The sequence below is a fragment of the Podarcis tiliguerta genome (genome assembly GCF_965153285.1).
Source record: "Podarcis tiliguerta genome assembly, chromosome: 12".
NCBI lineage: Eukaryota > Metazoa > Chordata > Lepidosauria > Squamata > Lacertidae > Podarcis > Podarcis tiliguerta.
The window spans coordinates 36,011,542-36,039,255 of NC_139545.1; the positions used below are offsets into that span (position 1 = coordinate 36,011,542).

Below are 27,714 nucleotides of genomic sequence, written 5' to 3' on the forward strand. Positions count from 1 at the left end.
CTTCCCCGCGCCGCGTTGCTCTTTCGCTCTAGCAGGAACGTCCTCTTGGACCATCCTCCTTGACAAGTGTGGTGGAAATATACATTTATTTTACTTTAAATTATTATTTTTAAAATAAAACATATTGTTGCACGCCCAGCGTTTGGTTTCCTTGCAATGAGGGACAGTAGAGACTGTGTTGTCTTTAGGATATATGGTTTATTTACACATGTATACAACTTGCGATGGTTCACAGCATTCACATCCCAGAAGGTCTTGCTTCTCCCATAATCACAGCTTTGGATTCAAGCAGAAATCAGGCATGGCTCTCACTCCCCGGTTTCTGCCTGTCTGTAGCCCAGCTTTCTCACTGAACTCAACTCTGGATTTTGTCCTTCTCACTACCAGCCACCCATTGGCCATCCAGTAGAAAGCAACTTCCTTTCTTATACTAAGGACCATTACTTAGGGTGATTAACTCACCAAGAAACTTGCCTGGCTCCTTCAACAATGGAATCTCCCAAACAAACAATATTTATAAATTACCGTACTAACTCATATGAAATATCAAGGTTTCTCACATGCATATGGTTGGCCACTGTGAGAATGCAACATATAAGACGGGCCTTTGGTTGGACCAGCAGGACCCTTTTTTTGTTCCTAATGCAATGGTTGCCAAACCATTTCCCCCCATGGACCTCTTGAAAATCACTTGATGGTCTTGGCAGACCACTCACTGGTTCTTCTGCAATCGTAATGTGCTGGAATAGGTGCTTTATGATTTTTAACTGTTTTTTTATTGCTTCTTCTATTTCTTAAATTTTATTGTCTTAGGTTTAGATTCCATAGAATTCAAATTTTACTACAATAAAATGCAATATGAGAAATAAAAAAGGAATACAGATCCATTTATAAATTAATATAATATCAGCATGCCGCAGTTCACCTGAATTAAGATAAGGGACCACAGCTGGGGAATACATGTGCACCCAGAGAGACTGAACATGTGTCAAATACTCTTTTTGCAAAGTAATCCTAATATAAAACAGATTCATGATTGTTTGTTTCTGGCTCATCCTAAAGTTCCTTTCCTATAGTATTTCCAGGAGTGACCATTCAGACATCCTTGCTGAAAAATGAAATTGGCACTCTTCTGTCTCATTGAACATGTGTTTCTTCCCTTAAGCTTATGCCCAATAAGAAGGGCAGGTAGCAAATCATTCAGCACACACCTTAATTATGAAAGTATAGGATCCCTAACTACCCTAAAGCCTGAAGAGTGAGTGTGACAATTTGCCAGAGTACCCACTGCTAAAGTAAAGAGAAAGAGGGAGGAGAAGGATATACCTGTCCTGTCCTGAGTAAGCTGAACCCACGTCAGCTGTGACCTCCATGCGAGAGTTATGCCCTCCCTCTCAGTATCCTATAACAGCAAGGCTACAGTGTCTCTCACCCGTTCCTTGGTCCATGATCCAGCAGCACTGTGGGCAACAATGTAAGCTGCTGTCTGGCCGTATCCCTGAGGCTCAGGCATGCTGGACAGCTCCCAGAAATGTCAGGTGCTGCAGCTTTCGAAATGCTGGCCACTAGCTTGTGCCAGGGACGGGGGTGGAGTTTCCATGCTTCCTTCTTGCCTAGCCCAGCCAGAGTTTGCTTTGCCCAATAGTGGAATATCATATAATATATTCATTTAGCCCATTTTCTTTGCGGGTGGTGGCTGTCCCTTATGTCTTAGTTTCTCCTGATTGTTGAGAGAGAGCGTGTGCATACAGGTTTGCTATGCATTGACTCGGCTCCCGCTTGCCTCGTCCAGCCTCCGCATCCTCACCTGGCAGACCAGGCATCCTTACACACCTAGAACCCAGGAGATCTCATTGGAGGGGGACGCAAGCGGCTTTCCTAGGCGCGCCTGAAGGGCCTTTTACTCCATTGACCCATCCACACAACCCTGTCTGGCAATCAGAAGCAGGGTTGGGAAACTTGGGACGGGGGAGAGTGAAAAACGACTGCTCTTTCCCAGGCGCTTCCCGTGGGGAAGCCGCGCTGCGCCCGCCTCGCCGTCAGGCAAGTGCGGTGGACACCTCTTTTTCCCCGCCGCTCCCCGTCATGCACCGCGCGCCCGGAAGCGTCGGCGACTGAGGAGAACCAAGCGGACAGAGGGAGCGCGAGGAAGAGGAGGAGGGGGAGTGGGGGGCGGAGCCTAAGCCGCCGCGGGGCCTCGCTCCGTCAGTCGCTGCGCTGAGGCGTCTGTGGCTGTTTGTTGTTTTCCGCCCAGGAGGGGCGGCAGGGAAGCTCGCCTCGCTCAGCCGCCGCCGCCGCTCCCCCCCCCCCCCGCCGCCCTGGGAAGATGCCGCTCTTCACCAGCAACCCCTTCGACCAGGATGTGGGTGAGTCAGGAAGGAGGCCCGGGCAGTCAGCCGCCTCAGTCTGGGCCCGACCCACAGATTCCCCCCTCGCCCTCCTGCCCAGTCGCCAGCCCTTCCTTCCCTCCTCCGTCCTGGGTGCGACCCCCTCCTCATCTCCCCTGGGGGGTCGGCCCGCCTCCCACCTGCCTTTCTTCTCCCTGCACGAGGGTCCCGCCTCGCCTTTGTCAAGTTCCCTTTCCCATATGTCAGGCGGGGTGGGGCTTAGCTCTTGAAAGGCGCGTCATGTGTCTTTCCATCGCCTTTATTTCCATCTTTTAAAGCTGTTAGGAGCTAAGGGAGGGCAAGGGGTCTCTTCCCCACCCCACCACGCCACACTTCTTTATTTTCCAGATTTTTGGGTTTTTTAAATTAAGGTTAAAATCCGCCCCAGAGCTCAGGAAACGTGTAGGTTGGTTCTCCTTTTATCACTGCAGCAAATCTTAGGAGGTAGCTTAAGTTGACAGAGTGTGACTTGCCCAAAGATAAGTACAGTGGCACCTCGGGTTGCAGACGCTTAAGGTTACAGACGCTTCAGGTTACAGACTCCGCTAACCCAGAAATAGTACCTCGGGTTAAGAACTTTGCTTCAGGATGAGAACAGAAATTGTGCAGCGGCAGTGCAGCGACAGCAGGAGGCCCCATTAGCTAAAGTGGTGCTTCAGGTTAAGAACAGTTTCACGTTAAGAACGGACCTCCAGAACGAATTAAGTTTTTAACCCGAGGTACCACAGTACATTCACAAGTTATGTGTTCTTTCTTTAAATAAGTTGGTTACACTTGGTAGTTCTCAGCCCTTTCTATCTCCTCTTCTCCCCCTAAAGTAATATCTCATTGAGTGCCTATCCAGTAACTTTTTGTTGTTGTTGGGGCTGCTTCAGAATTCCTGTAATAAGACGGATGGGGTTTTTAGATAGGCTACATACACATCATACATTTAAAGCCCTGACACCCCTCCTGGGAGAGGGGAGAATCCTGGGAACTGCAGTTTGCTTCATGCACAGGTGCAGTTCTCAGCATCCTCAACAAACTATGGTTCCCAAGGTCCGCCAAAGGGGAAGCAATGAGCTTTAACTGTGTGCGGCTTCCAGTTCTAGTGGTTTGCCAGGCGGTATTTGCTGTTGTAAACTGTTTTGTAGAAGGTCTTGTGGGTTATAAAATCCTTACCACCTGATTAAAATTACTTGTCATGGATAGGGTTGGCTATGCACTTGGAAGTTACAGCCATCTGTGACCTACCAGTGTGTATACTGTATATATATGGCCAGCTCCCTTTCCCACATACACAGGATCATTGTACGTTATGGTCTGTATGGTACATTCATAATCTTTCCTACAGTGTCTTCATTGTAAAGGTAAAGAGACCCCTGACCATTAGGTCCAGTCGTGCCCGACTCTGGGGTTGCGGCGCTCATCTCGCTTTATTGGCCAAGGGAGCCGGCGTTTGTCCACAGACAGCTTCCGGGTCATGTGGCCAGCATGACTAAGCCGCTTCTGGCGAACCAGAGCAGCACACGGAAACGCCGTTTACCTTCCCGCAGGAAGGTATTTATCTACTTGCACTTTGACATGCTTTCGAACTGCTAGGTTGGCAGGAGCAGGGACCGAACAACAGGAGCTCACCCCGTCACAGGGATTCAAACTGCCGACCTTCTGATCGGCAAGTCCTAGGCTCTGTGGTTTAACCCACAGCGCCACCTGTGTCCCATGTCTTCATTGTAGGAATTGTTTAAAATGAGCTACACACTCTGAATTGTCACCCATTCATATTTGGCTTATCTCTAAAACATCTTTTCTTTTTGGTAAGAGAAAGGGGAACTAAAGGCCAAAAGGCTTGGGGTAGATAGGGTCAATACTACACAGAACTTAACACTAAAGACATTAATATGTTGGAGGCAGCTATATAATATGTAGAGAGGTAGCAGCTTTTGCAGTCGTAGTTTGATGACAACAGAGCTTTAGCAAGATTGTTGTCAGTTGTAAGTTGGAATTCATTCAGCTCATGACTGGCTGACTTCAGTATTTATGTAGAGTCATCACTGATTCATAAAAACATGTGGATATTTGTCACAAGGCCACACCTGTTAATGTGGGATAGTCTGAGGGTAGCTGAAACAAAGTATGAATGCAAAATGCAGCTTTTGTATTATGTCTTTAGATGCAGAAATCCAAGGAAAACGGTTGTTTCTGAAGAGACTGAGCATAGAATGTCCAGCAAATAAGAACTTCCTTGTTCTGTCACACCAAAGAGGGGCTGCTGGATAGCTGAGCACACAGTCTTATTCAGATGTTATTTTTGTATCAAGATTTCCCTGGGGAAAGATTGGGAACAGACAAGTTCATATAGTAACTTTTCTGCCTGTCCTGCACTTTCCTCCCACAGGGGAAGATTAATGTGCCAGCATCAGGGGAGCTCCTGTGTTAAAAGAACTGGAATTTTAAGGTTCAAATGTTTGTTTCTCCCACAGTACAAGGAGCAGGGAGAGGGAGTGAATATGTTTACACAGGCCTTGAGACCTTCCAGTTTCACAATATGTGTCAAAGGGATGTCCAGATAGGCCCAGGAAGTGGTCAACCAGGTGCTTCTGTGAACCTCAGAAATGAGGTGTGATGGATGTAATGGCTGATTCATCATAGATTGCAATAAAGGATTGTGCACTACCATAAAATGCATTGGATTTGTTTAGTATATCTGGTGTGGCTCACTAATGAAGTTGTCCAGCACTCTAGTAATGTTTGAATTGAAGGTAGAAGAAACTGATGACATGTAAAAACATAGTTTGTTTTTATCAGAGCTTACACGGTGCTTCATTGAATTCCTTCTCTCCCTCTGTCCCACACTGTGTAGTGCTGTATGGATGAACTTCAGTGAGTCCAAGCAAAGCAATGGGCCTACAAGGTTTCATCCATCTCACTTTTCAGAGATTTGTTTCCCTTTCAGATAATTTTTGCTTGTTCTGTTACACATGCTAAAAAACACAGTTTATGATAAACTCTAGTAACTTTCTAAAACAAGCCTGCTTCAAACCATTGGTTGCAAAGGTGACTTATGTAATTAACCTGTCAGCATTCCTTGTTCAAACAACGTGAGAAGCCAACATTCTTTGAAAAGGATACTTCATTTCCACCATAGTTTTTAACATTACTTTGCGAGCACAGTCACTGAACTCAAAAAGCTAACTACAGCACTGTCAAAACTTGGGTTGCAACTGAATACACACAAATTTGTGTGTGTTCTAGTAAACACGGTGGGCCTTACTTTTGAGTAAACAGTCATAGTAAAAGGCTGCATCTTGCATTAATAGTAAGTATTTAATTTTGTTTGGGAAGCAACACTGCAGATTGTATTCCTGAGAATGAATTCCATGGAGGAGCTAGAAGAGAAGTCATGTAGCTTCAATATGACTATCTTTTTCTTCAACTGAAATAGCATTGTGGTGGTGGCCGTGCGGTAGCCATTGCTTTCTTACCAGAGAAAGTTGCTGTTTGCGAACTGGGCTAAACCAGGAAATCTGATCAGTGGAAAAAAATACAGTTGTTTAGGTTAGAAGAGGGCAGAAAGTAGATCAGGATTTGCAATAGATTGGCAAGGATTCCTTACTTGGTTGTTAATTGCAAGAACAAAATGTCTTTTCCACCTATATTAGGCTGCTTTAATAAAGAAAGTTGACTGGGATTGGGGTTTCATATGAAAGGACTGGGAGTTCAGTTCTGGTAGTGAAAATAAAGTTCAAAGCCCAAAAGGTATTCAGAAATGCACCTTGTTATTTAATTATCACTGTATGTATTTTGCATGTGGCACTGGTAGATCCTTGTGTGGAAGTAAAACAAACAAAGTAGGTCCAACAGGCCTGAAGTCTTCCCACCTCTAGTTTAGATCACAAGCCTGTGGGCAGAGTTTGATCCTTTTTAATGTAATTATTTTAATTAAATAAAATAAAACCACAAATTAATTTAGTGCTGCTTTGAATAATATGTTGGTGTTACCATAGTATACAGCATTTATTATTATTTTAAATTACTAATACCAGTGATTATAGAAATGATGCAGTATTACATATTTTTAGTTATACCACCATTGGGCTTCTGGCCTTTTTTGGTGTTCAAGCACTTCAGGCCTGTGATGGCAGTCAAATGCTATTAAACCCACAAGCCTCACATGCCTTATTCCTGGGTCCTTGAATGCTATCTTACATTTTTTTAAAAATGTATAGGTTTTAACTTGCAGTTAGAATACTTAAGGTGGCTTTTTATTGCAAGGATTTATTTTGTTACAGGTTTGTTTATTGTGGACAGCTGGTGCTTGACCTAATTACTGTTGGATATGTATTAGTGTTGGTAGACAGGACAGTGCTTTGTTCTTCCTCTCCTACTAGAGGAGTGAGCCAGTCTGGTCTGATAGCAGTATTAGCATCTTGCAGGTTTACTATAGTCTGGAAACTTTCAAAGGCAGAAATGCTGTTTTCTGTCATTAGTCCTGGTTGAGGGAGGTAAGCATTTTTGTTTAGTGAGTATTTACTTTAACTTAAATGGCGATAATGTCTGTCTTTGGGCAAGCCATGATGATATTAAAGTTATCAAAGACCCTAGCACATAGTACAAAATGGTTTAGTTTAATAAATCATGTACTAATATTTATTTAAAATATTTTTAACTTTGTTGTGTGTGAAATATTATATTGAAAGATTAAGCAAAAGAATGATAAGCTTGTGAAAGATACATGAGAATGAAAGCATGTGCCCAACTGCCATAGTGCTGAATTGCTGGTTTCCTGGCAGAGCAGGATGTGCAGAACGGTCTCAGCTGCCTCAGCAGACTTTCAAGGGAAGGTACAGTAATGATAAGAAAGCAGTCTAATTCAACCCAGCCCCTGCCAAGACCCCACATGTCTCTTGTGCCTATAATACTGTTCAGTCTGCTCTATATCATGGAAATAAGGCAGGCTACAAACTGAAATGCATTCTTCAGATTATCAGTCTTGGAAGTTCTAACAAGTCATAAGACAGCTTTCTGACTTGTCTTCTTCCCATATTTTTTGGGTGGGGTGGATGGGGGTGTAGTTTAATTTTTAGTAGAGATGTAGCTTCATCTGGCTGTGTGCTAGTAGGAGGGAATTGGTTTGGGAAGGAAAATATTATGTGTGTTCATAGCTGTCAACCAGAGGTTTCTTGAAGAACCAGAGCCATATAAGACTGTGTCCAAGATTGTTTGGAAAGCATTCTAGCCAGCTGACATTACAAAAAAATAAATCTGTCAATGAATTCTTAAAATAGTCTTGCTCATTGCAGAAGCAGCACTAACATTATACTGATGCCAGATCTTTGATTTCTTTGTAGAAAGACATGAAAATTTGAGTTTATTATGCAAATCAAACCTTTACATTAGCTATTATCACCTTAATTCTGTTTTTAATGCATATTTAGGATTGTATATTGGGTATATAACGAACTTAGGTTTTACAACTTTAACGCTACTCCAGGACATACAGCAAATGGTTTATTTTTGGTAGTTTCATTCCACTTGTAGCTATGTGGGATGCCATAGCATATGTATTGCAGAACACCTGAGGAATCTTTAAGGGCTTAAGTTCATTATGTACAGCCAAGTGTTGTGACTTGGAGGAAAACTGTTTTTTTCCCCCCCCTAGAACTGTATGTATTTAGAGGTTGAATTAGCAAACTGGCCAGCTAACAATAGCACAGGGTTATCCAATCAGTTATAAAATGTTGAAACAGTTGGGAGTAGTGATACTACTGAATTTCAGAAACAGGAATGAAACCGTGAACTGAAGGTTTTGCTCATTGCTACTGCCTCTGGGACCAATTCCATTCCTCCATTGCAGGACTGATATGAAAGATGATAGATTTGTCATTCTCCTTCCCCTTTCTCCAAACATATCCTTAGGAAGGAGAACAACAGTATGGAGGACTCCTGGAAGTAGAGAGTTTCAAGCCTTGCCCGAGGCCTCCAATGCTGAGAGCTGCTTCCCATTACTGTCCCTGCTTGTAAGGCAGCGATGGAGACCCTGTGGTCCACCAGATGTTGAGTAACTCTTAATTCTCATAAGCCGGAGCCAGAAATGGTGGGAGTCCCAACATCTGGGGTGCCACAGGTTCTTCAACTCTGTTGTAAAGGTTAGATCTGGAAAGAAGGAAGGGCTGGTAGCAGCAGAGGTATTACACAGTGGGTGGTGAGGTGGTAAAGCCCAATCTGAATTGGCTTGTTCTAACTTGTTTCAGATCTTCCTAGCCCCACCTTTGGGTCTGACTATAAGTCAGAGGAATGGTGTTTTTGAGCTACATTTCAAGGCAAAGTTCAAGCAAGTACATGATAGTGTAGATGATTATTATTGGCTTGCAGGATCTACTGGCGCAGCTGCAGCAGAAATGTGTTGACTTGACAAACCAATGTGCTAATGTCTTGAGTAATGAGATGCCGCTATTGAACATGTTCACACCCTCAGAACTACAAGTGTGCTATGTTTTCCTCAGAGTTCATATATTGTTTTCTTTCAACTGAATTTTATACAATGCTGCATTAGGGCTGCATCTAGGAATACATAATTCAGAGTAGGATGACCATATCAGTTTTGATGCATTTATATTTCGAGTTGATACTGAAGTTTCACTTACTTGGTAAAGTTCACTCCAAGCATTTTTGTTTCATTTAGAAAAAGCAACTAGTGAAATGAATACTGCTGAAGACTGGGGGCTCATCTTAGATATTTGTGATAAAGTTGGACAGTCACGAACTGGGTAAGTATACACTTCTTGTTTGAAACACTTCGTCATTTTATTTGGAATAAGCATAAATAAAACTAGATAAGATCAAACTGCATGACACCTGCTGGGAAAACTAGAAAACCAAATGTGTTAATGCCAAGTTATGTACACTGCATTCATAGCCCTAGAATTTTTGAAAGGCACTGGAAATTTGGAGAGTGCTTTCAGCTTTCAGAGTGTTTACGTGACTAATGCATAGTGTTTTCTAAAAAATTTCATTAGAGACTTGATGTTGTGTTTTGCTGTATTTGTGTAATGCACTGTTGTAATCAGTTTGATATTGAAATCTTGTTTCATCACCTTTTTTTGGCAGAAATTAAGTTCCCTCTTCTTGAATCTTCTTTCTGAAATGATCAAGCAGTCTACCATCTAATTTTTCCTCTGAGTTATCTAAATACTGTCACCTGTTGAATAAAGTGTTTCTTTTAAAAATAATTTCTCATACCATTTAAAAGCACTTTAGAAAGAGAGCTTAGAGCACACACCTCATCTTAGCAGAACCATTCGGTTGATTGATGTAATTTATCAACTCATTTTCCTCTCCCCTGTACCAATGTGTCATAGTATCGGCATGTGTAAGAGTGTAGTGCGCTTTACAACTTGGTTCTGAAACCTTTTTGCAGTTCTATATTGTAGGAGTTTTTAAACAAAATGTTTGGGATGTAACTCAAACCCATCATTACTGACATGATTAAATTGCCCTAAATTAATTAATTCTAAGTCTAGTGTCTGCATTATTCAAAGAAACAAATGCTGAAAATGAAGATTGATTTGCCTAATTCCATCCTTAAAATGCTGTGCTACTGTCTCCCTATATGGAGTTTTAGTGAGAATATTACTTATGATCTGTCTAATTTCCCTTCAGCCAATAATTACCAACTTTTTCTTATCTGCAAGTGTTCTGTGGACTTAGTTCTACTTAGTGCACTTAAACCTGAGCAATTTGAATCAATCTGGGAATTGGGGGAGAAGGATGGGTGTTGATATGAGAATTATCCTTTAGTTTACAGATTGGACAGATGGCAAACAGATCCCTTCAAATCTTGTCACTCCATGAATCAACATTGCCTTACAGCATGAGAGTTTATTTCATTTAATATATTGTTAGTTTGCCTTTTAGGGTCAAACCTAAGGCAGCTTCAAACATATAAATACAGCCATCTAAGACTCCGGTTGATAATTTGATAAACTCTTAAAATATAAGGCCTTGAATGTCATATTATTTTTATAACTGAAGACTCAACAGGTTTGCTGACTGCAAGAAAATGAAACATGTGCTGCTTATGGAATAGAGCATATATTTTAATTAAAGTATCACCATAAATGCTAGTTTTTAGTGCTACTTTAACAGATTGTGATTATAATCTGCTGGTCTAAGGCCCTAATAAACTGATTGATTGTGGTTATATTGATATTTTAAGTTTTGTTGAAGTTTTCCCTTTTTATTTGCATATGAGTTCATAAATGCAATTTATTCATTTTCCTCCTAATTATTTTGATAGAAAACTTGACAGCAGCTGCTTCTTGGAATAAGACAAGTTCACAGTTTTGTACAGAGTGAAGTGACCATGCTATGTCACAGCATTTTCTATAATTAGTAGTGTTAAGTATGAAGCAGTGGTTTGTAAAACAGACACCACCAAATATAGATTACTCAAAGCTGCAGTGTAACTTAAACTACAGCTTCCTTTATGTGGCTGGGTATCAATGCTTTATGTTAAAATGAAATCATGAGTACACCCCCCAAAAAAGTTAAACATTTTTTTAAAAAGTAATCTCTTAAATATTAGCTGCTATTTGTCACATTAGTCAATATTGGAGACTTTTGAAAAAGTAGATTCTATTATGTAGTGAAGATGGGCCACATTTACTTTCCTGTTTCTCGCTAAAACATGGCATGTATAATTGCAACTCCATACTTCAAGAAATACAGTATCTATTTCCTTCATATACAAAATATCTCTTGGTAGCCGTTAGTTGCACTCTGACTGACAGTAATGCAGTCTGTTAGCTTCTGGTCTTCTACAGTGACCTGTGTCTTCTCATACTTTATCAGATGCTGAAACCTCTGTAAATAGGCTGCTGTCTGGGATGGCTAGAACATTGGCATTTGTACCTAACCTCTGAATCTTAAGTTTATCCATCCTTCTGTTTGAGTTGTTTGTCATTCAAGCCCTTTGTTGTAGAAGTTGGGCCAGTAAACGACTGATCTCTTGCTACTTTTCAGCTAGGTGGTACGCTATGTGTGCTGAGAAACTCCAGATTCTAGCAAATCTTCCCAAGTTCTACAGGGAGCAAACTTTGATACAGAATTGAACTGTTTATCTTGCCTAGAGAAAATTGAAGTATTTGTTATGGAAGGTCACGCTACAAACATTCCTTGGACTGAGATGCCATAGGAGGATACACATAGGATAGAAGTACACCAATTTTGGCTTTGTGCATTAAACCAGTCATTATTTGTGGTCTCCAGCAACCAAGACTTGCTACTTGCCATTGCCTTTTTCACTGGATTATTCTTGCCTCAGGAAGTGGAAAAATTTCACGAAGGGAAATGAGTAATGTATTTTCTTTGCACAGGTTTTTTTTTTTTTTTTTTGAGAAAGCAACATCAGAACCTTGCAAAAGCCCTTGAGAAAGGGGATCATTGCATTGAAGGTGTGCCACAGGGACTCTTGCCACTGGAAAACAGGCAAATTATGTTATGGAGTGCTTCAGTCATTTTCAAATACATTTACCTTAGCTGCTAGCTTGTAAGAGAGGGTTTTGCTACCTCCCAAGTAGCTGAATCAAAAGCTTGCTCTTACTCTCTTGTTGTGTGTGTCCATCCCTTTCGTTGTAATGCATATCGTTGTTTATGCCAGTATATTTAAAAAACTGCTTATCTTATTTATCAGGCCTAAGGACTGTCTTCGGTCTATTATGAAGAGAGTGAACCACAAGGATCCCCATGTTGCTATGCAAGCGCTGACCGTACGTGGCCTTTGAAAAAAAAACTTTGCTTAATTTTCACGTTCTACTATAAAATACTTTAGTTCTAATCTCTCTCTCTCTCTCTCTCTCTAGCTTTTAGGAGCATGTGTCTCAAACTGCGGTAAAATATTTCATTTAGAAGTATGTTCAAGAGATTTTGCTAGTGAAGTAAGCAACGTGCTAAATAAGGTATTCTATTTCTAGTCTTTTAAATTTGGTTATGTCAAGTTAAATGATTCCTGAAGTGGGGTAAAATACATTTGGGCAATGGAGTCATATACATGTGGTTGAAATGAGGGATAGCCTTGTTAGTCTGTTGTTACAAAAACAAGAAGCATTTTGTGGCCCTTCAGTCCACAAAAGCTTGTGCCATAAATTTGTTAAGCCTTTAAGTTACCACAGGGCTCTTGCTTGTGGTTTCCGAGATAAAGTTGTTAATCTATAACACTTCCTCTGCCTCAAGATAATCAGAAGATCCTTCTTTCTTCTGATTTAACTTCTTGTTGTCAAATGCTGGCCCAAACTAGTGTTAGGTGGGTTTGGGTGATCTCCCAGAGACAGAATCTCATACTTGTCAGGACATCTCTCTTTCCTCTTGTCATCTGAATACAGTGCTTAGATGGCTGAGGATTAAGACTAAGAGGACTCTCAGATTTTAGGGAAGCAGGCCACACCTATGGCTTGGGAAATATGAGCCACTTTAGAGCTAGTTTGATCTGTAAATAAATGGGAAGCCTTTTGAACATCCCGAAAGCTGCTAACTTAAATATATATCCCAGTATTGATTTCACATGGTGGCTCTATTTATATTTTAAAGGCGCACTTAATGATTTGAGGTGGGGGGTAGATTTTAAACTGGTTTGGGGTTGATATGAACAAACATAGCAAAACAATTTGCTTCTTTTTGAGGGTTATAGTAAACAGCACTGAAATCAGTGTGAAAAGTTAGTAATTATAAGTTGCATCAAACTGATTTAAGTGGGACCCAAGTGCAGTTAACATGGACTAGACCCAGTTTTGTTGCTATGACTCTGGAAATGGTTTTTTGCTAGTTGATTTTTTGGGGGAGGGTTCAAATTTTATTACATTATTTTTATACTTGTATTTCATTTGCCTCATTCAGTGGACATAGTCCAGAGTGGCTGCTTACAAATAAATGTATTTGTAAACTATATTAGCATTATCCTTTTTACAGGGTCATCCAAAAGTCTGTGAAAAATTGAAAGCACTCATGGTGGAATGGACAGACGAATTCAAGAATGACCCTCAGCTTAGTCTGATATCTGCAATGATAAAGAACCTTAAGGAACAGGGTGTTATGTTTCCAGTTATTGGTTCACAGGTAAAGTGCTAATTTGCAAAAACTGTGGTTAATGTGAGATGTAATACTAAGAAGGCCTACGAATTATCAGTCTGCTGTTCTGCTTCCTGAATATAGCTGTTGTTGATTCTTTCCCATGTCACTGTTCATAGAAATGCACACCAAGTCATTGTTTTCAATGAAACATCTCTTTCTCATTTTAAAACTTTCATCTTCTGATGCAGACCCTTACAATGCCAGATCAACTTGGTGGCCATGCAAAAGTTAGAGAAGAAGGTCCAAACACTTTTGTGTGCCAAAATGGTATTGCTAGATTACAGCCTTAATTTACATGAGCGAAGATGAGAGCTTTGATATGTCAAAGGCTTTCACTGAAATAAATTTGAGCTCATTAATTTAATATATGGGTGGGCAACATGATTCTGAAAGTGCATATAGTCTCAATTTTTGAGTGGTGGAAATGTCAGCCCTACCCATCATTATGAAGAACATCCACATGGCTTCCAAGTTCATATCCTTTGTAATGGTTTAAATTGTTATCTGAAAATGGCTCAAGCCTACATCTTGGAAGGCAATAAGTGCAAATGATGCATGCTAGCAGTCCATGTTTTCTTGCTTATTTTCATGGCAAGGGGACGTGTGTGTAAAGCAGTGGTAGGCAACTTGTAGTCACAATGTTGTCGGCCTGCAATTCTCATCAACCCCATTCAGAATAGTCAGTGGTAGGGGAGTTGTAGTCTGGCAGTATCTGGGGGACTACAGCTTCTTAAAATAAGTAAGTAAATAAGTTTGCGTGCTTGCTTGCCAAATAATTAAATTCAGCCAAGGGCAGTTCACAATATAAAAACAAAGAAATAGATAACAGACAAAACAGGACCCCCCGCCCTAAGTTTAAAAGGCCATAGATTGTTTAATTAGCCACAGGCCTGGGAGAAGAGGAATATGGAAGAAGAAGAAGAAGAAGAAGAAGAAGAATACCCTGTCCACTCTGGGCGGCTTCCAGCAGAATATAAAAACATAATAAAATATCAAACATTGAAAACTTCCTGATGGAGGGCTGCCTTTAGATGTCTAAAACTTGTGTAGTAAGTAATGATTGCCCCCCTCCACTTCTTCACTGATCAGAGAGTACAGCAACTGGGAGCAATGTGTCCAAGGAGAGAGGAGAAAGGGTCACAGAAACCAGATGGGGAACCCACAAGCCAGAGGTTCCCCATTCCCTGTCCTAATACCACCTTGCTAATTTAACAGACCATTCACAAAATGTTCTATGACTTGTCAAGAAAATACTGTATTTTACCCATGGTTTCTAGTTGCCAATTCAGATGTAACATGAGATGAGTTACACGGCTCATTTTGAGGAAGGTTTTTCATTTGCGTGCGCTGAGGTGACCACTAACCATTACTGCGAGATGAACTCTTAAAAGATCAGCTTCCCCCCACCCCTTCCTCAAAAGAAGCTGATTTTTTTTTTTACTAATATATTTCTGATATGGCCACAAATGCTGGATTTAATATATTGCGTTGAATTTTCAAATAACATCTACACTCTTTGCTCCTGTAAGGCTGCAGAACAAGCAAAAGCAAGCCCAGCTCTAGTAGCCAAAGATCCTGGGATAGTAGCCAACAAGAAGGAGGAAGAGGATCTAGCTAAAGGTTGGTTATTGCTTGATCAGAATCTTCAGATGATCACAGCTCATGATTGGGGCTCCAGAGCTCAAACCCTCTCCCCATGGGCTGGATCCACATACTGTGAATAGAACAGTACCATTCTGATAGAGACGGAAGAGGGAGGTGATTGTGGCATATTCCCCCTGCCCTTTGCAGCTTCCATCATCCCCTCAGTGCTGTTCCATAGGTTTCCCTCGTGTGAATAAATTCAGAGAGAAATCCTTATTTGGTTTTGCTTACATTTAAGTTGGATTTATTACTTTTTTTCCAGCTATTGAATTGTCACTTAAGGAACAAAGACAACCACAAACGCCGCTTTCCACTCTTTATCCAAGCACCTCAAGCCTCTTAACTAATCACAAGCACGAGGGCCGAAAGGTTCGGGCTATTTATGACTTTGAAGCTGCTGAAGATAATGAACTAACATTTAAAGCTGGAGAACTTATCACTGTACTTGATGACAGGTAAATCTGCTGGAGTCCACAAATCACATTTGCACAGTAGATATTTGGGGCAGGCAGACTCGTGAAGCTGCAATTCACAGTTGACACACTTGCAAGCTCCATTTACTAGCGCTTCTATTTTGTCAACCGTACAGGATTGTGATATAAATCTTGAAGCCCTTTTTGCATGCTTACTTCCAAAGAGACCCAGGAGTTTTATATCTTAACTTCATTGGATTGGATTGAGAGTATGTTGTCATTCCCATAAAAGTGGATCCTGTATTGTCTTTCTTTCCATCTTCTAATGAACCAGAAGAAAAATCAAAGGCCCAAATGGTTGCTAGAATGATGAAAGGACCTCTTGAAATTTGTCCTTCACGGTGGCTAGAGATGGAATTGGCCTAATGTCTTTGACTATTGAACTCTTCCTCTCACATGCATAGACGCATAGACTTGTAGAGTTGGAAGAGACCATGAAGATCATCTAGTTCAACCTCCTGCAATGCAGGAATCCTTTTGGCCAATGTGGGGCTCGAACCCACAACCCTGAGATTATGAGGCTCATGTTTTCCAATCTTTCATGTCGTAATTCTTTTATTTCTAATCTATAGTGATCCAAACTGGTGGAAAGGTGAAACGCATCAAGGGACAGGATTATTTCCTTCTAATTTTGTAACTGCTGATCTTACTGCTGAACCAGAAATGAGTGAGTAATGTAATGTTTACATAGAAAAGTGCATTGCTTTTAGCACATTAAAGCTTACTACATCAAATGTAAGTCCCTGTTTTACACCCCTCTCTACATAGATTATATCATTTTACAAACAGTCTTAATAGTTTTTTCTTGAATTGTGAGCTTTATTATTTGATAGGAACTTTTCATAATTTTGTCCTCTTAGAATAATTTATAATTTCATAATTTAGCTCTCTCAGAAGGACTAGTTATGTGAGAGTTCTGAAGCTAACTCATGTAATAGAAAGCTTGATTCCCGCCTCTGCGTATTTTCAAATGCAGTTAGGCAAAGAGGATGTCTTTTGTCTCCAGGAGAATACCCTGGGTTATGCAAGATACGGCCTATTCCCTTCACTGATCCCTTGATGCAGGGGGAAATGAAGTATCAAAGAAAAGTATTCTGTAATTTTTTTAATGTGGGAATCTCTGATGGTGTGTGCCATCTTGCAAAGTCAGACAGGTTTTGTAAAAGGCTCCTCCTTCCACCATTCATGTAATCTTATTACGTTAGCATGCTATCCCCAAGAGCCAGTCCAAAGGCAAGTTAGGGTTGTATTCTGCGTAAGTTTTACTCTGGGTAGACCCACGGAAATTATTACTCGCGACAAACTTAAGGCCAGTAATTTCATTGGGTCTACTGTGAGTAGGACTTAGTTGTCTACAACCCTTGGTTTAGAATGCCTAGATATCCAAGACATGAGTCCTTCCTAGTCTGAGTATAATATGAATAAAACATGAATGTCTAAACTTATGTGTCGATGACCCATTTTATCTTCAATCTTATTTTCCCCCATTGGCTTAACTGGTGTGTGTGTTAGGTGGGTACTTCTACTTTCCTTTGTTTAATTCTAAATGTGCGTTGAGGCAGTACTGCATGTAATTTCAGTATTGTACATCTATACATGAAATACGTTTTTGAAAACGATCCCCTCATTCTCTCCCCCTCCCCTTTTTCCATTTGGAAGATTCCAGTTATTGAAAACTTCAATATTAGCATAACGGTGAAGAGACTTGAGTTACAACTCACTGGCCTGAATCTTAAATCTGCCATGCCCTAGTTGGTTAACCCAGCACACTCCCTCTGAGCCTGTCTCCCCATCTGCAATGCAAGAGATAGCGATATCGATTTAAACTTACAAGACTGTTATAACAATTATAAGAATGCATGTGAAGTGCTACGAATACTTGAAAGTACCTTGCAAATGTTAAGATGGTGATGATAATTTGTTAAAAAACCCAGAAACATATAAACAAATATCTATAGACTAAAATCCGGATCCTGAGTGACTGCTGCACTCATGCACAGAGGTCCCACTTATTATACTCCCAAAGTCACACCCACCCAAGGTTTGAGGTCCTTTCAGAGTGGCACCATAAGAGGTGACTCAGAAATAAATGTTGTTCTTGCCACCATGTGTGAACAGTGTTTTACACTTGCTGGTGATGATGCAGGATCTTGTCCACAGAATCATATTGGGACCAAATACCTTTATGTCATGAGCTATAAACAAAATAGTTTATAAACTTTAAACAAAATATAAACTGTAAGCAAAATAGGGACGCGGGTGGTGCTGTGGGTTAAACCACAGAGCCTAGGACTTGCCGATCAGAAGGTTGGCGGTACGAATCCCCAAGACGGGGTGAGTTCCCATTGCTCTGTCCCACCTCCTGCCCACCTAGCAGTTCGAAAGCACGTCAAAGTGCAAGTAGATAAATAGGTACCGGTCCGGCGGGAAGGTAAACAGCATTTCCGTGCGCTGCTCTGGTTCGCCAGAAGCGGCTTAGTCATGCTGGCCACATGACCCGGAAGCTGTATGCCGGCTCCCTTGGCCAATAAAGCGAGATGAGCACCACAGCCCCAGAGTTGGCCACAACTGGACCTAATGGTCAGGGGTCCCTTTACCCTTTACCTTATAAACAAAATGCCTCGATTACATTTTTTTTCCTCGGTCTAAAACTTTGTGTTTCTGTTCAGTATTCTGTCAACTTATATTTTCGCAGTGAAAACCGAGAAGAAAACCGTGCAATTTAGTGATGAAGTTCAAGTTGAAACAATTGAACCGGAGCCTGAACCAGTTTATATTGATGAAGTAAGTACAAAAATGTAGACCAACAAGGGGTATATGATAATATTTATAAAACTTTTCAGTTTGAGACTTGGAAGCACTTTTTTCAACTTACACAAATACTAATGCTTTCCTTCATTTTTAAAATGTGATTAGATTTTTATAATAACTTCAAATATTTTTATTTTGAAGCAGAATATAATGGCTTTCTTGTGTCTCCCCATCTTTGTGCTTCACTTTCTGTCTTAATTTAAAGAAGTAGTCCACACTACTGTCTGGACTTCCTTAAACTGTCTTGTTCTGACTTCTCCTGTATTCAGTAACCAGTTCTCCTGAATTGTGTTCAGCATTAGTCATACTTGCAGTGGACCCATTGAAATGGATGTCATGGCTAACATTTCCATGGATGCATTCTGAGTAGAACTTAGTTGGACACAGACACACCCTTTATTAGAAATACTAAACACACTTACTTCTGAACAATTCCCATTGAATGGCAAGACTTACTTCAGGTAAACCTTTGTAGTGTTGCACAGGTAAAATACAAAAAAGGGAAGATTATAAATCTTAAAAGTCCAGTGTGTTACTTTTCTGCATAAAGATTTTTGAAAAAAGAAAGGAAAACACCTATATCTTGAACTCTGTTGAAACATTTCTTAGCAGAGACCACCAAATATTACATGCTGAATACCTGTTTCGGTTTTTATCACGGTGTTCCGTTGTGCCAGAAGCAGTTTAGTCATGCTGGCCACAGGACACAGAAAGCTGTCTATGGACAAACGCCGGTGCCTTCGGCCTGAAAGCAAGATGAGCGCCACAACCCCATAGTCGCCTTTGACTGGACTTAACCATCCAGGGGTCCTTTACCTTTTTTTTTTTTACAGTGTTTCTGTATTTGTTTTATTAAATGAGGCCCAGCTTACTCTCACAGTGTATTCATAGCAAATTCTTGTCTTTTGTGAAGTGTTTGCCTTCTGGATTATGAGCTTGAATGGCTGTGTTCTGTGTTGTGTAGTTTCTATTTTTATTTTCTTATTTTTATATCCTGCCTCTCTTTTGTCATGGAAGCCAAGTTGGTTCCCAGATTTGGTCACCCATCTAGGCATTGGCCAGACCCAGATCTGCTTAGTTTCAGCAAGGTAGTGGCCTCATGTGTCTTCAGATCATATCCTGGGATATTTCTGCCAGAAAAAAAATCCTTGTCACATTCATAAATATTTGCAGATGCACCACTAGGTGGCAGTGATGCTAGTATAAGTAATATTAACTACTGGCATTCCACTTCAGAAATTCTTACAGAGTGACAGTTGAAAACAGCTTATGTGTTTGAAGGATATAGACACTGTGAACTAATTCCACAGTGTGTTGTGGATGTGGGTGTATTATTATTTACTTGTATATCAAAAGACTTGCATATAAAAAGTTGCTAAGAACCATGTTGGTAGATGTGCAGTTTCCAGAGACTGTTATTTCTATTGTATTCCAGTTAACTAATCAATTTAAAATATTTAGAAAAGTCTCCAATTAATTGACTCATTTATTTATTATTGTACAAACTTACAAAAACCGTGGATGAGAGGCAGCATCTTCGAATGCTGCTTGCAGCACTTTTAAAATAAAGTGTTTTAATAACCTGCTTGTAGAATGTATTGTCAGTGCTGGCACTGTTTCTATCTTAGAACGACAGAACATTAACAGCTAATAAACGGTTCAGGTAATGTTTTTATTAGAACTATTGTAACACTTCAGCTGTGCCCGTAGAAAAAATGCAAATAGTTTCTCATGCTGAAGTAGACCCTGGACTTAATATTTCCGATTCAGCAGCCACCCACATGCTACATGCCAGAAAACTTTTAGAATTAAAAGTTTCTGATCTTTTGAAAGCACTTTCTGATATGTCATGGAGGTCTGCTGTTGGAAAAAAATTTTTTAATGCTGTTGGCTGTGCTGAAGTCATTGCGTGTGCTCAAGTTGCTGGGAGTGCCTACAGTAATTCTTTGAAACATAAATTATGGACTGCTCATAGATCTGAACCCAAATAAATAATGTGTGTGTCCTATTCTAGGATAAAATGGACCAACTGTTGCAGATGCTGCAAAGTGCAGATCCAGGTGATGATCAGCCAGACCTCCCAGAGCTGATCCACCTTGAAAGTAAGCTTTCTTTCCCCCTGTTCTGTCCTCATAGTCACAAACAAGTTCCCACCTAAGGACTACACGATGCTAACTTTATCATTTCTCTAAAATCTTTACTTGATTATCTCAAGTCATCTTGTTTGTTTTGTGGAAAGTTTTCTCTTTTAGTATAACTTTTTCTTAGCTAGCTTGATGTTCATTATTAAAAAAATTATTGAGATTTATAGTTTTTCTATTTACATTGTGTTTCTAGCAATGTGCCATCAAATGGGACCTCTCATTGATGAAAAGCTAGAGGACATTGACAGGTAAGAACAGATATCAAGAGAGAAACACCTGATATTGCAAAGCAGCAATTGTTTTGTTTTAACCACTTATGTGTCTTACTTCTGAACTTCGTAAGCTACTCTTGAATCCTTTTTGGATTAACAATGGGATAAAAAACCCTTTAAATTAAATAAATAACTTTAAAATGAAATGGGTTTATCTTTAGAGATAGGGTAGCTATTTCAAAACAGAAGGTCTTGTGCATTTTCAGTAATGACAGCTAATGCAGCTTTTTAAAGTTATGGACCAGACATTTGACTAGTATTTGTACATAGACAACTTTCTTTATATCCTGTACTAATTCTTCATGGTAAGGATCACAATTCCCTGTCTCCACCCCCCCCCCCCAAAAAAAAATTGTGGTCATTTTCTCATAGTAGGAGGTATGGATGGCTTCCTTGGCAGCTATCTGTTAGTTATCTTTGAGTGTCTGTGTACTACTTTAGGGCAGGCATTCAATTCTCAGTCTTACTTCCTTTCATGAAGTCTCCATACCTGGTTCCCTTGCATAAATTGAAACATCTGCTGTCTCTGTGTAGCACTTCGGTTCTTTAGGAGGTTGGAGGAGGAGGATGGAAGTTGCCTTAGTTGCTGCTGTCAAAAAAGCATGAGAGCTCTCTTTCTCTTTTAAAGACTCTGACTGCAGCTTTACCCTTCCTCCATTTGCAGTAAAATGATGCCTCCTTCAGTGGATAAGTCAGGGTTGGGGAGCCTGTGGCCATCCCAATGTTGGGCAGCTACAGTTCCCATCATCCCTGATCATTGGCTAGACTGGGGCTGATGGGAGTTGTATTCCAAAAGGATCTGGAGGTCCAGCCACCCTATGATAAACTATAAAGCTAGTATCTGTTTTGTGTAAAATAATGTTCATTGATATTGAAATGTTTCATTCAGGAAACATTCTGAGCTGTCAGAGCTCAATGTGAAAGTCATGGAGGCACTCTCATTATATACCAAGTTGATGAATGAGGATCCAATGTATTCAATGTACTCAAAACTACAAAACCAACAATATTATATGGCTCAGTCCGGTGTTTCTGGCTCTCAGGTATGTATTTGGAGGCTGTAAAGATCTGAGGTAGATAATTGTGTTGTGGCTTTGATCCAAGAAACTGGTGGATAATGCATAATTCAGGTGATAAAGCCAGTTACGTATAGTTGAACCCTTCAACATTAACATTTATAAATTAATAACTTGTGAGGCCTATAACTTGTGAGGGCTCCTGTACCCAAATATATATTATTTAACAGATTTCACAAAACATCATTTAATATGCCTCCCAATTCATTGTATATGATCAAGAGAAACAAGAAACTGCAACTTCCATGCATTCTGGGAGGAATTGATCCAGACTTCTGGAGTTTGTAGGGGTGGGGTTAGGCCCAGTGGTGTGGGGGTGCTCACAATTGGGGGGGGGATAGAGTCATTAGTTAGCACTGTTTACATAAACTAGCTTTTAAAGCGGTGACTATTAAGATGGTTTCGAATCCTGTTTTTATGGCTTTAAGTGGAACAAAATAATAAGCGTCAGTTGGCATTAGCTTATTCCTGTGTTTATCTCTTCCCAATGTGTGTGTGTAGGTTTATCCAGGACAACCTCAAAGCAATGCATATTTGGTGGCAGGAAATGCACAGATGGGTCATGTTCAAGCCTACAGTCTTCCATCAGAGCAGCTACCACCTCTGAATCAAGGCACAATTACTCCAGCAGCAAGCTCTGGATTACCTAGTCAGCCAGTTCAGACATCTTACACAAAGTAATTGTGAAACTTCAAATATCCAAAACTTGCATGTAATGTTAGCTAGAAATGCTTAAGGGAAATAATAATTGACAACTTGATCACTAAAGCTATCTTTGTGACACCTGCAGTATGTTTGGATTCGACATTCTGTATCAGGTTACAGAAACCTCTGCTTTCCTTAGGTTTGCAAAACAGGCTCAAGGCATGCAGTGGGGTGGAGAGACCTGTTTGTTTTTTAAGATGAAGGATCCAATTTTCATTTTTTCGTTTCGTACCTCTTTTCAGTCTACTTACTCTTTTTTCCCCCTCTCACCCTTACCTCTAGCACAATGGTTGGTTCTGTTCCAGGAAGCACATATTCTAGCCAAGCTTCAGTCTACAGCCCACCCCCAACTGCTGCTACTGCTGATGTTGCTGCTTACCAGAATTCTGGAACTATATCTCAGGTGCCAAACTATAACTTAGTCGCCTCATCCCTGCCGCAGCCACCAGGCAGCCAACCACCACCACCACCACAGCAACAACCTACATCATCACAACAAAATACTTATTCCCAGAAGGCACTACTATAGGATAGAGGACTTCTGATTCCTAATCTACTCTAACCTCTGCTGACGGCAGTTTACAATGTTATGAGTTTATTCCTTTAATATCTTAAACGTGGGTTATCCTCGGCTTAATAGGAATCTTTCTTGGTGAACAAGTATAATGATTCTATTTGCACTGACTTTTTAGGATTATTATTTTTTTAATTTGCAAAGGAATTAAAATACTTAGAGGACATTTAATTCCTTTAAAAATGCCTAAAATTGGTACAAGGTTATTTATGTCTGCTGAAACTGGCTAGTTTGTGACGAGTCAACTTGGCAAACTGTTGTGGCATATATGTTTATGTACATATAGTGTGTTTGTGTTAGTGGCCGTTTTGAATTACTATGGTGATCATGTGAATATATAACACAGTGTTAAAATAATTTACTGTTTTATTAATCATGAACAGATGGAACATGTTCATGGATTTTACAAGGATGTTTGTTCAGAGTGTAGGAGAAGGCTCTAACCTGCATATCACAAATACTTACTGGCTATGGATATGCTCTTGAAACTGAATTGCCTAGTTTTTTCATTAATTGTACATTGAATGTGAGTGTGTCCTTCCTTCCCGTAGCCTTTGGGTGCTACTAGATGACACTATCTACCAAAGTAAGGGGTCTAGAACTTCAGACACTCTGCATTCAGAAAAGATTCTGCTTTTATGAATAATGGTTTCAAAATAATAACTTGCAAGCTGCTAAACATATGGGACCATGAAACACATCTGAACCATTTTATCTTTTATTGTTTAAATTATGTAACTTACATTTTCATGCTAGTTTTGTGTCACCTGAATGCTGAATAGTTATATTCTGTGTACGTTGGTGGAGATCACACCAAAGACAGAGAGGGGGCACTTTGGATGTGAGTGAGTGGCATTTTTAAACTGGAACAAGAAGAAACACTACATTTATTAAAGTCTTGTTAAGGACTGCCATAATTGTCAGATTGCTTCGTTATGTGTATGGTGTAAAATACTGTAGCCTTTTTATCCTTCATAGTCTCTGTGTAGTTCCAGAGTATGTCTACTACACCTAATGCAGATCATCTCCCAACTACATCCAGAAGTTCTAGCCATGGAAATGGTGTTTATGCCCTCTGTTTTCATGGGGAGACTTCTGATTAACTGTTCGTGCCTTGAGCGGTGGAGCAAGCTTAGTTCTCTCTTCGCAGCAGCTTGGGGAACATTTTCTGTAGAATTCATCAGCGAACTTTAGCATTTATCTGAACATAGAATAGTGGGTACCTCTTTCTCTCTCTGTTTTGTTTTGTTTTTAATTCCACTTATTTCTTTCTACCTGCAGGTATTGCTATTTCCCTGCAGGTATTTATCTGTCTTTCGCTGCACACTTAGGGCATAGCTTTTTAGAAGTAGTGCCTGGTATGCATTTAAGAATTTCCCACCTTGCAGGACACAATATTGGGCATTATGAGATCAGATCAAACAATGGATCTTCGATCTGTGAGTACAGAGGAGATAATCTGCCCACTATTGGCTCATTTGGTGCCTGTTGTGGTACCCACCACATCTGTTTCTGCTATCCCTTTTGCTGTTTTATCTGCTTCTGACGCCAGCATGATAGCTGCTTTGGGTTTGGGTTTCTAAGTTTGCCTCAATAAAGCAATATCTAATAGGCGATAAATAAGGATTGTTAATGACCTTCAGACTAACCAGGAACCTACACACAGGATGGAGGACAGTAACTTATATACCTCTTTGAATTCCTCCCCAGGACCACAGGATGACTTTGGATAAGTCCATGTGCTCATCTTGGTCTTCAAGGAGAATGCTGAGAATGCGTCTGCCTTCTCTCAGCCAGAGGCACCTATGACTCTGTTTTGCCTGATATTGTTTAAGTCAGTGGTTCCCAAACTCTTCCACCTACTCTGACCATTTGAACATTGCTGAGAGTCCTTGCGGATTTTCTGTCTGTTCTAGCAATTAGAATGTGCTGTGCTAAGTGCTGTGTGATTTTTAATTGTATTTTTATAGACATGCCACGGACCACCTGAATGAAGCTTATGGACCACAGTTTGGGAACCTCTGAGCTTTGCCACTCCTCTTAGCTCTTGGGACCACAAATCCAAATTTCAGACACAATTGGAATGCTGAATCAGCATTCAGATCATTCTATCACATCTGCAATAGCATTAGTGGCTTGGGAAGAGTAAGATCCCAAAAATGTTGACTAGGATTGGTCCTCTAAAGCATCACCATTTTCCTGCTTACCTTGCAGAGATGCAGCATTGAGAATAACCAACACTGAACTTGAGTGACTTGCCTTTATATAATAGATTTGCACAGCATTTCTTCCAATTCTGGCTGATCCAACAGCTGGCTCTTTCTTGGTATCTACAGTGGGGGTTCCAAGGTCACTGTTGACTGCTATGATACCCACTTCTTTTGTTCCAAAGCTCTTTATTCCTGCTCTTGATGTGTACACTCCACTGTGTTGTATGGTCCTAGCGTTGAATAAAGTAGACTGTTACCTTATCCCTCCAAGTGCGATTCTCATATAAGTGCAGGCCAGGGCTGGCTAACCTATGGCCCTCCAGATGTTGTCAGACTCCAGTTCACAATAGCCTCAGTCAGCATGGCCAGAGGTCAGGAATGACGGGAGCTGTGGTTTAGCAGCATCTGGAGGACTGCAAGTTTCCCATTACTAGGTAGACCTTAAGAGCCTTGCTGAATGAACCAAAGGTCCATCTAGTCAAATAACCTGTTTCTTATAGTCACAAATCGGATGCCTCTAGGGAAGCGGAAAGTAGGGTGGGAAGGCAAAACCTTTCCCCATTGCTATCCTCAAGCAACTGATATTCAGTGGCATATTCTCTTCCCCCTGGAGTTTGGATGTAGCTAGCATGGCTCATACTCATTGATAAAATGATCCTCCATTAGTTTGTCTTCCCTCCTTCATGCTATTTTAAGCCTAGTGGTCATAACATCTAGGACAATCTGTTCCTTAATTATGTGATGTGCTTTATTTTGTCCATCCTGAATCCTGCCAATTACTTCCAACACCTGGTATTATGAGCGAGGAACAAAAAAAAAATCATGTTCTTCTCATGCAAATAATAATCTCAACCTCTCATGTCTTCCCCACCACCACCCCAGTGTATTTTTCAAAACTGAAAAGCCCCAAACACCAGTTTGGCTTCATCTGGAATCTGCTTCAATCGCATGATCATTCTGGTTGCCTTTTTTTGGTCGCATTTTCCAAATGCAGTTGTACCATGGGTCATTACAATATGGTCTGTTTTATTTTAATAACCTTACAGTTGCTGCCCACTTATTTCCATTGAGCTATTCATCATGACCCGAAGATCTTTCAGACCCTATTAGCCTGTACATACAGCCACATGCAGCTTGTTTGCTGCAGTATGCACAACTTCATTTATATTTAACTTCACTTGCCTTATTATTGCCCATTTCCCCGTTTTGGAGATGCCCTTTTGGAGCTCTGTGCAGTCAACTTTTGTTTTTCACCATTCTAAACTGCTGTCATGTGCTAGCTTGTCCATTCCCCCCCCCCCCTAATTCCAGTTGACTTAGGAACAAGTTAATTAGCACTGACTCCAGTACAGATCTTTAGAAAGTCCATATGTGTCGGTCTTGCATTTCAAAAAGTGTTCACTTACAGTTCCTTGCTTCCTGTTTTTCAATGGATTACTAATGATAAACTTCTAGGTCCATCATATCACTTCAGATAGAGCGTTGGAGCTTCTGCCAAACTCTTGTCTAACTCATCTTTCCTCAGTGATGGTCTATGTTTATATGTGGAACAAGTAAACCCCATGGATTGTCTCTTATCCTCAGAAAAACAGCAGTCGTGATCAATGACATAGTCTTCCTGTGTGTTCAGTCTAACCACAACTTAGCAGTACCCCTACCATCTGCTCTGCCTAGGTTGGGCAAGGACTCTTGGAGGAGAATAGTGACGAGGACACCTGCCTGATGACTCTTGGGAGAATATCTACTGAATACAGCAAGATGGAAGACCCATAAATCACTTGTAAACATTTTTGGCTACGGAACTCAAGTAGAAGAGCTAGGAAAGACTTGCACCAGAGACCTCTGAGCCACTGCCATCTGGAGCAGGAAATACTGGTCTTGCATGGTACAAATTGTCAGGAGTGACAATTTATTGCAATATATAATAAAAACATTTTTACTTGGGTTTACTATCGCAGTTTACTAAACAACAACCAATGTCTAAAATGCAAAATGTTAAACACATTTGCAAAATGCTATTGTTATTCTGAAACGGCATAATAAAATTATGGTCAGTATTGCTCTTGAGTAGTGATTCAGTGATCTTCAGATGAAGATCAGGCTAGTGGTCTTCAGCAGCATATAAATGGCAATTAGTGGATTAAGTGCTTTAAAGCAGAATTGGATTCAGGATTGCATAATCCAGGAGTCCTGTTCTTGAAATAAAACTCATTTCTTTATGTACAAATCTTGCTTGCAGTGCCCCCACCCAATGTAAAAATACTATGAGCTAGAACCAGATCAAGTTAGTGAACTTGGGTTCCACTGAAATC

General features: G+C 40.4%; 1 protein-coding gene across 1 annotated transcript; it reads left to right on the top strand.

The window, feature by feature from the left end:
- Nucleotides 1-2,089: 2,089 nt before the first annotated feature.
- On the top strand, nt 2,090-27,459 carry STAM (signal transducing adaptor molecule). The gene is made up of 14 exons (XM_083405765.1): nt 2,090-2,366; nt 9,052-9,136; nt 12,061-12,136; nt 12,230-12,325; nt 13,332-13,478; nt 15,023-15,113; nt 15,400-15,592; nt 16,183-16,277; nt 18,306-18,394; nt 20,436-20,523; nt 20,759-20,813; nt 21,727-21,880; nt 22,415-22,590; nt 22,901-27,459. The coding sequence occupies exons 1-14, from the start codon at nt 2,327-2,329 to the stop codon at nt 23,145-23,147; spliced, it is 1,632 nt and encodes a 543-aa protein (XP_083261891.1). The 5' UTR covers nt 2,090-2,326; the 3' UTR covers nt 23,148-27,459.
- Nucleotides 27,460-27,714: the final 255 nt, after the last annotated feature.

Coding starts and splice junctions, on each gene's coding strand:
- STAM (XM_083405765.1), top strand. CDS start 2,327: ATGCCGCTCTTCACCAGCAACCCCTTCGACCAGGATGTGG. Junction 12,137..12,229: donor TTGCTATGCAAGCGCTGACC/GTACGTGGCCTT, acceptor CTCTCTCTCTAG/CTTTTAGGAGCATGTGTCTC. Junction 22,591..22,900: donor GTTCAGACATCTTACACAAA/GTAATTGTGAAA, acceptor CCTTACCTCTAG/CACAATGGTTGGTTCTGTTC.